Raw genomic sequence first — 9970 nt, 5'->3', positions numbered from 1 at the left:
AGATAAATAAAAAGTATACGGGTCTTGCTGCTCCATCCCCACACTTGAATGTTGCATTAGACTTCAAAGGGGATCTTCTATCTCACACTATCTTCCTTCAAAACTTTCAAAAACTTAAAAATAAAGAAAAACTACAAAAAACTACGTTAGTGACTCAAGAAAAAATAAAAATAAAATAGAAATAAAAGTAGGAAAGAATATACAAACTCTAAACTTGAGTATTCACTCAAGATCCATATGTGACAATCAGTGCGATGGATCGAGAGGAGTTTCCTCCATCTCGATTGATTCTTCTGGTCCTCCAAGGTAGTGCTTCAAACGATGACCGTTCACCTTCCACGATGTTCCATTATCCGGATTCTCCAACTCTACCACTCCATACGGGAAAACTTCTTTCACCAAGTACGGCCCCGTCCACTTCGATCTCAACTTTCCTGCAAACAACTTCAAACGAGAGTTAAATAATAATACCTTATCGCCTTTCTTGAACTCTTTTCCGCCTTTCAAACGTCGATCGTGTAAAGCTTTCGTATTTTCTTTGATGTTCAATGATCGAGAATACGCTGCATCCCGAAGCTCCTCCAACTCATGAATCTGAAAGTACCTTTTTCTCGCGGCCGCGGTAAGATCGACATTCACCTTCTTCAATGCCCAATAAGCACGATGCTCCAACTCCACCGGAAGATGACAAGACTTACCATAAACAAGCATAAACGGTGTAGTACCCAACGGAGTCTTGTACGCGGTCCGGAATGCCCACAATGCATCATCTAACTTCTCCGACCAATCCTTCCGACTTACCCCAACCGTCTTCTCCAAAATCCTCTTCACCCCTTGATTAACATTCTCGACTTGACCATTCGTTTGAGGGTGATAGGCAGTAGAGGTACGATGAGTAACCCCATAACGAGCTAACGCCTTCTCCATGATGGCATTACAAAAATGGGTTCCCTGATCACTAATAATAGCTCTCAGAGTACCAAAACGAGTAAACAACTTCTTAAGAAACCTCACAACAACTCGTGCATCGTTCGTGGCCAATGCTTGGGCTTCCACCCACTTCGATTCATAATCAATAGCCACCAAAATATACTTATTACCATTCGACGTGGGAAACGGTCCCATGAAGTCGATGCCCCAAACATCAAAGATTTCAAGAATTTGTATGGGTTTTTGAGGCATCTCATTCTGGAGGAAATATTACCTGTTCTTTGGCATGCATCACAAAGCTTCACAAACTCTTCAGAATCTTTAACAAATGTTGGCCAATAAAACCCACTATCAAAAACCTTCTGCGCGGTAGCATGCACACCATGATGACCTCCAGTCAACCCTTTATGAACATGCTTGAGAATATTCCAACCTTCCTCTTTCTTCACACATCTCCTCAAAATCCGGCCACCACCAATTTTAAACAAAAATGGGTCATCCCAAACATATCGATTAACATCCTGGAAAAACTTCCTCTTTTGTTACATAGTCATACCCTCCAACACAAAACCGTTAGCCAATTAATTAGCAAAATCAGTGAACCATGGCATACCTTGCTTCTCAGCCGCAATAAAATCGATAGACTCGTTAGGGAATGTATCACTGATCTCCTCTTCATGCAACTCTTCTCTCCTCGGGTCCTCTTAACGGGATAGATGATCAACCGCTACGTTTTCCGCACCCCTTTTATCTTTAATCTCGATGTCAAACTCAGAAAGTAGAAGAATCCACCGTATAAAACGGGGTTTTGCGTCTTTCTTCTGGAAGAGGAAACTCAAGGCCGCATGATTGGTTAAAACGGTGGTCTTTGAAAGCACGAGATACGAGCGGAACTTGTCGAATGCGAAAACAACGGCTAAAAGTTCCTTCTCGGTGGTGGTGTAGTTCTCTTGAGCATCGTTTAACGTCTTGCTAGCATAATAGATGGGATGAAAATGTTTATCTCGTCTTTGCCCCAAAACCGCTCCAACCGCCTAATCACTAGCATCACACATGAGCTCAAACGGCAAGCTCCAATCGGGAGAACAAACAATGGGAGCACTTACGAGCATCTCTTTCAAAAACGTGAACGCCTTCACACACTCTTCATCAAAAGCAAATGGCACATCTTTCTCGAGGAGTCGGGTCATCGGGCGAGTAATTTTGGAAAAATTTTTGATAAATCGCCGATAGAATCCCGCATGACCCAATAAACTCTTAATCGCCTTCACATTCTTCGGTGGAGGAAGTGTACTTATAGTATCAATCTTCGCACGATCCACCTCAATACCGTCTCTTGAGATCTTATGACCCAACACAATCCCTTAAGTCACCATAAAATGGCATTTTCCCAATTTAGCATTAACTTCGTCTCAATACACCTCTTCAACATCTTCTCAAGATTAGCCAAACAATGATCGAAAGAATTACCGTAAACCGAAAAATCGTCTATAAACACCTCCATGGATGTCTCAATCATATCCTGAAAGATAGCCACCATACAATGCTGAAAGGTATCCGGAGTGTTACATAGTCCAAACGGCATGCGTCGGTACGCAAACGTGCCATAGGGACATGTAAAAGTCATCTTCTCTTGGTCTTTCGGTGCAATGGGGATTTGGAAATATCCCCAAAAACCATAAAGGAAACAATAAAACTGCTGACCTGCCAAATGCTCCAACATCTGATCAATAAACGATTACGTGAAGTGGTCCTTCCGGGTGGCATCATTCAAACACCATTAATCAATACACACACGCCAACCGGTAACTGTACGTGAAGGGATAAGCTCATTATTCTCATTCATCACAACAGTCATACCTCCCTTTTTCGGAACAACTTGGGTCGGGCTCACCGATGGAGAATCGGAAATCAGGTAGATCATCCCAGTATCCACCAACTTTAAACCTCCTTCTTCACAACTTCTTGCATATTCGGATTAAGACGCCTTTGTGGTTGCACCACCGGTTTGTACTCATCCTCTATTAAAATTCGGTGTGTGCAATAAGCGGGGCTAATACCTTGAATATCGGAAAGTCTCCATGCAATCGCCCACTTATGTAACTTCAAAACGTCTATCAACTTCGACTTTTTTTTCCTCCGTCAACTTGGATGACACAATAACGGGCAAGTTCGGGCCCTCATCGAGATACGCATACTCTAAGTGTGACAGAAGTACTTTCAATTCCAACGGAGTGGGTTTCTCCACAGAACCCGCCTCACTCTCACAACTAATCTCATTCACCTCTATCATCTCAGGCAAATCCGAAATCTCAACCAACTCATCACAAACCGAATCGTTCTCACATGACTCATCCTCAAACAAATTGTCGCAATCGACCAAACCATTACTTTCCACGAGATCCGCACCACAAATATAATCGAAACAGCTATCAATACTTGCAATAAACGAGTTAATAAAATAAACTGAGTGGCACGGACCACTGAAATCATCTTGATCAGTCGGATGCCTCATCGACCCCGCGACATCGTAAGTAACATTCTCATCACCAACCCGAAGCGTGATCTTCCCATCATACATATCGATAAGCGCCTTCGCGGTTCGTAAAAATGGACGACCAAGAATAATGGGGACCTTATCATCGGCCTTCATATCGAGCACCACAAAATCTACCGGGAATACAAACTTGTCAACCTTTACTAGCAAATTCTCAATAATACCTCGCGGATATTTAACCGAACGATCGGCCAACGATAAGGATATGCGAGTCGGTGAAAACTTGCCTAACTCCAACTTCTCGTACAAAGAATACGCCATCAAATTTATACTTGCACCCAAAATGTATGGCTCGTCACATCACTACCAAACAAACACAGAATCGTAAACATACCTGGGTCCGATAACTTCTCGGGAACGCGGTTCAACACTACCGCCGAACAATCTCGCATAAGGGGGATCGATGACACATCCCCCAACCTATCTTTCCTCTTAAACAGGTCTTTCAGATGCTTTGCGTACTTCAGCATGTGTTGGAGGGCTTCAATGAACAGGAGATTAATCTTGAACTGTCGGAACATATCAAGAAAGTGCCCATACTCCCGTGTGTATTTTTGATGTGTTAAGCGAGCGGGATATAGGACACGAGAGTGATCACATCACAGGTGATGGCCTGACTTCAACCGGCTTCTTCTCCACTGGCGGTACAACTGGTGCGGTGTTCTGCACTTTGCCCGGCACTTCCATCTCGATCTCTTCATCCATCACCTCGTCATCTTCAACTTTAACTTTATCCTTTCTTACCTCGAGACCTAAAACCCTGACGCTACGAGTAGTAATTGCTTTTTGTTGAGCGGCCGAATTCTGCTGAGTAGAACCTGAAAACTGTCCCGGGGGCCTCTCATCCAATCGTCGAACAATATCGTCAATGGACCTTAGCATGTTAAGTAGATCCAATTGTTGATTCTTAATAAGCAGGTCATGATCGGCAAGAGTCTTTTAAGTAACTTGACCTCTAGTAACGATTTACCGCATCATCTCGTCCAACTTCTTACTCAGATCTGGCCCATTATTCGAACTTTGACTATTAGAACCTTCATTGTTATACTGTCCCTGATTTCGGTTATAGGGGGCTTGAAAACATGGTGGCCCACCGGCCGGACGCCAATTCGAGTTACTTTGCCCTTGATTCTGATTCTGATTCTTGTAGTTGTTCCAGTTATGATTGTTGCTGTTGTAAGCAATAGGGAACCTATTTTGACCAGCCACAAAATCAACATCTTGATTGTTCATCAACGGACACTCCAACGTACCATGCCCACCTCTACACATCTCACACTTATCCACCTTCTCCTGTAATTTCTTTATCTCTCGGGTAAGATTCTCAATATTAGCAGCCATACCGGTATCCAGATTAACTTGGTGTACACCTCGAGCAGATGAGGGTGTACTGGTGACTGGATTGGAATTCCCAGCTTGTGGCTTCTTCGCATACTCAGATTGCGCGAAACTTTCAAACATCTCGTCACACTTGATCATATTCTTCTTGTCCATCAAATTACCCCCAGCAGCTGTGTCAAACCTCTCTTGAGCTTCATAAGCAAGCCCATTGTAAAACTTCTCAATAAGGGCCCAAGGTGTGAGCCCATGTTGAGAACAACGGGAAAGCAGATTCTGAAAGGGCTCCCAAGCTTGGTAGTATGGCTCATCCGACTCCATGTGAAAGGAGTGGATCTGATCACGGAGGCAAGAAGTCTTAGCAGGTGGAAAGTACTTCTTGATGAATGCATTGCGAAGCACCTCCCAAGTAGTGAATGCTCCAATAGGTTACGAGTCGAGCCAAGTGGCGGCATGACCCAAAAGTGTAAACGGAAACAAGTGAAGGAAGATCGCATCCACATTAGCACCTTGCAAGTTCAACGTTTTGAACACACGAGTCAGACGGTTGATGTGTGCCGATGCGTCTTCATCTTCACGGCCATGGAATTGGTGGTTTTAGGTGATGTTGGTCATGACGTAGGATGGAATCTGCCATGAGTTAGGGTTATCAATCTCGGGAGCGATAATGGGTGAGTGATCTCCACAGAACCCTTCAAAAGCTTGCTGGTACATTGTGCGGTTATTTTCGACCATTGGGATGGGTCTGGGACTTGGTGGTAGTGAATTTGCGGGTGATGATTTCAGTGAAGTATCTATGGTGATCGGTTGCTTTTCAGATGATGATGAGCTTGCCTCGGACTTCAACGGAGTAGGTCCAAAGCAATTTAACGGCGGTCCTTGCGAACACAGATATGGCATGGACCTACAGAACGAAATAAAACAAGTAAGTAGTTTCTAATATAACGACTCTAATATTGAAAATAATTAAACAATTAAAAACAAACTAGACTTAATTAGTCTCCTACGACTCAAACAAAACGAAACAAATAGCACGTATGTTGCAAGTAGGTCCAATCAAAGCATAACGCAATTGCCAAGAGTCCCCGGCAACGGCGCCAAAAACTTGATGTGCTTAAAGTAGTTTAATAATTATTAACTAAATTAACAAAAAATAAACACTAAGTAATACTCTAGCCTCTCTAAAACTCGACTAAACTACTAACCGGCAAGTGAACCGATCGACTCTAGTAACGCTAAGTAAGTCCGGATATCGAACCCACGAGACTCTCTAAATTACGTTTATTATCTAATTAGACTCGACTACAAACACGACATATTAATTTATATTTATTTGGGGGGGGGGGGGTTATTAAAATACTAATTTAATACTATAATTAAAAACTAATTAAGAAAACAAATAATTTAAACGAAAGCAAAAGTTTGTTATTTAAAATAAGATGATGATAAGAAAACTACCTAGGCTAGAATCCCCTAATTCAGTAATGAATTAACCCGGGAAAGTATTTAGTTATGGGCTGGGATCGTAAAATAGACACTTAAGATAAATCACTACAAGTGACGGAGATACGCGATTTAAATAACGGAAAATCCAATATTTGAAAATTGTATCTAGAATGACTGGAAAAGTTAAGAAAAACCGAACAGGACCCCTGACCCTTCTCAAGAGACACCTATGGATTTCTAATAAGTTTTAACGCACACCAGTATTAAAAATCAAGTTCCCTTACGGTCACCTAATTAATTATGATTTAGTTCCTTTATACGAAATCCTACCTTACAGTGCGGAAATCAAAGGCAATTTACTATATTTAATTGATTTAATAAACAATAATAAATAATCAACCCTAGACGGACTCCTTACGAAGAACTAAATCTAGCAAGATTAAATACTAAAGACTTATCAATAACCTAGCACTTTACAGATTTTAGGTTAGCAGTACACTTAAGTTTATTTGACAATATTATTCCTATGACCTTATTATGACATCAATCATAAAATAATAAAAAACACGAAGTAATTGACCTAAAAGCAATCCTATCATATGGCAAACAATAATCAAGAAAAACTATGGAATAAAACTCATCAAACAATCCTAAGCATTCATATGCATCAACTAATTATAAATAAATCTTTTACTAAACATAACGATAAACAATCTCAAAGTCAAATCAAAACATTAAAGTAGGTTCATCATAAGCCTAGATAGTTCATACAATTTAGCCTAACGTCTTAGGTTTAAACAAAACAAGCAAATAAGAATTCATGGCTGTAAATAAACGAAAATGAAAGAAATAAAGGATAAAACCCGTGTTCTTCGTCTTCAACTAATACGCGCACCACTGGATGATTCTTCGACTCCAAAGCTGCCAAAAGCTGATCTCATAAGCCCCAAAACTCCCCAAATTTGGCTGGAACTTTCAGGTATGTTTAAGGGTGAGTTTAGGGGTCTTTAAATAGGAAACAGGATGCTTAAAACCCCAAAGTCGGCTAGAATAATCTGGAAGGTAACCCATAGCTCTACGCGGCGGGCTTGGGCCTCCCAACCGCGCGGCGCTCCGGCGTGAAGGGAGGGGGGTGGGGACAGCCTAGCCAGTCCAGTTCTCTCCTGGTCTGGTCCGGTTCGTCTCCTGATGGTTCGGTTCTCCGGTTCGGCTTGCTTTTGCTCATTTTTCGCCCTCTTTCACCATAATTAAAACCCGGAATCTAAAATATAAAACCATGTTAGTAGTATACAAATCTTATAAGAAAGCGAACAAAACTAATAAAATAATAAATAAAATGTACACGGGATTAATATATATTAAACGTTATATCACTTTTCAAACTCTTAAGTGTATGCTTTGCGATGCACCGATCCTTGCACTCCCGGAGGGCAATGAAGAATTTTTTTGTCTATTGCGATGCTTCTAAACAAGGCCTCGGTTGTGTCATTATGCAGAACGTTATCGCTTACACTTCACAACAACTTAAGATTCCTGAATGGATTTATACTACGTATGATCTCGAACTCGGTGTTGTCGTATTTGCATTGAAAATTTGTAGACTCTACCTTTAGGGCACTAAATGTGTGCTATTCACTGACCACAAGAGTCTTCAACATATTTTTGACCAAAAGGATGTAAACATGCGGCAACGACGATGGGCCGAATTACTTAGTGACTACAACTGCAAAATTCGTTAGCACCTTGGTAAAGCAAATGTTGTAGCCGTTGCTTTTGGTCAAAAGACCCATGTGAAATCAATTTTGCTTCATAGCGTGACCGTTCAAACCGATCTTTAACTTGTATCTTTGAAGCTCAATATGTCTCTATTACCGAGGGTAATATGTACGACGAAATGTCCTGTGGCGCTGAGCATCAACTCGAAACTAAGTGTGATGGTTTGTTGTATTACCTCAATTATTTGTGGATTCCTAATTGTGACGATCTTCCTACATTCATCATGGACGAAGCTTATAAGTCTTGATATTCCATTCATCCCGGTGCAGATAAGATGTACTCTTGATCTACGGTCCACTTTTCGGTGGCTCGGTATGAAGAAAGACATTGCATTATACATTGCAAAATGCGTTACTTGGGCTAAAGTTAAGGTTGAGCATCAACGACCATCTGGTTTGCTCGTGTAACCGCACATTCCTATATTGAAATGGGAAGATGCAACCATTGATTTCGTGTTCAAACTTCCAACTACCCAAAGCTACCACGATGGTATTTGGGTTATAGTTGACCGATTGACTAAGTCCGCTCATTTCATTCTGATTAACAAAAAGTTCTCGATTGATCAGCTCGCTCAGATTTATGTTCAACGTATCGTTTGTTGTCATGGTGTACCTTTGTGTATTATTTCTGATCGTGATAGCCGTTTTACTTTACATTTCTTCACATCACTTCAAACCGCGTTGGGAATTCGATTGGACCTTTGCACAACCTATCATCGTCAAGCCGATGGGCAATCCGAGCAAACCGATTCAAACGCTTGAAGACATGCTTACGTCATGTGTCATGGACTTTGGTGGAAACTGGGATTCTCATTTTCATTTGATTGAGTTTTCATAGAATAATAATTTTCATACGAGTATCGGTATGGCTCCATACGAAGCCCTTTATGGCCGTAAATGTCATTTCCCTATCTCTTGGAACGAAATTGGTGAAACTCAAATTACAGGCCTGGAACTTGTTCGAGAGACTACTAATCCAATCGCCCAAATTTGACAATATCTCTTAGTCGCTCGAATCCATTAAAAGAGTTACGCTGATAATCGACGACGACATCTCGAGTTTAATTTCGGCGACCATGTTCTTCTCAAGGTATCCCCTTGGAAAGGCGCAGTTCGTTTTGGGAAGAAAGGCAAACCATCTCCTCGATTTGTTGGACATTTCAATATTCTCGAACGTGTCGTGTGGCTTATACTCTCGAGCTTCCGAAAGAACTTTCGAATATTCATCCGACGTTTCATGTTTCAAATCTTAAGAAATGTCTAGTTGAGGGAAGTATCCGCATACCACTTGATGAGGTGTGTACCGACGAAACAATGTACTTCGTTGAGAAACCGGTGGAAATCATGGATCTCAAAGACGAGGAAACCAAGCATAGACGTATACACTTGGTAAAGGTTCGTTGGGAATCCAAGTGTGGCGCTGTATTAACATGGGAGCGGGAAGACCAAATGTGAACCAAGTATCCTCATCTTTTTTATATGGATTCTTCTGCTTAATTTCGGGATGAAATTTTTAAAAATAGGGAATTATGTGGCATCCGCCAATATTTAATGTATTTGGATTTCATTTTATATTCGTTAACCCGACCTGTTGGGTCGTTTTGATGTATCTTATTTATTATTTATCGTTAATAACAGATTCCCGATAATTTAAATGTTCATTCGTTTGTCTTCTATTATTTTCGTTCAATTATTAAAATTCCGGGTTTTAAATGTTTAAACAATTCCGAACTATACGGGTTCAATTCGAAAATTATCCAAACAACATAACCTATTACATTATTTAACATCTTTAAAGTTCAAGGTTCATATCGTAAATATAGTTTAATATATGTTTTAATATAACTTGAAACTTGAGGGACTTGCAATTAACATCCAAATTATATTATTTTAATCATTTAAACCCAACCCAGCCACCCTATAC

General features: G+C 40.8%; 1 protein-coding gene across 1 annotated transcript; it reads right to left on the bottom strand.

Annotated features, from left to right (window-relative positions):
* Positions 1–246: 246 nt before the first annotated feature.
* Positions 247–2854, bottom strand: LOC143617447 (uncharacterized). The gene is made up of 6 exons (XM_077090001.1): positions 2734–2854; positions 2401–2634; positions 2037–2293; positions 1205–1466; positions 802–968; positions 247–672 (listed from the first exon to the last, which is right to left on the bottom strand). Exons 1-6 carry the CDS (start codon positions 2852–2854, stop codon positions 247–249), a joined length of 1467 nt encoding a protein of 488 aa, XP_076946116.1.
* Between the last annotated feature and the right edge of the window lie 7116 nt (positions 2855–9970).

This window comes from Bidens hawaiensis, unplaced genomic scaffold (genome assembly GCF_021521415.1).
Source record: "Bidens hawaiensis isolate Kalapana, Puna unplaced genomic scaffold, B.hawaiensis_p1.1 tig00054829_1, whole genome shotgun sequence".
Lineage (NCBI taxonomy): Eukaryota > Viridiplantae > Streptophyta > Magnoliopsida > Asterales > Asteraceae > Bidens > Bidens hawaiensis.
The sequence above is the reverse complement of the archived record's forward strand: the minus strand, read 5'-3'. Positions and strand labels throughout refer to the sequence as shown.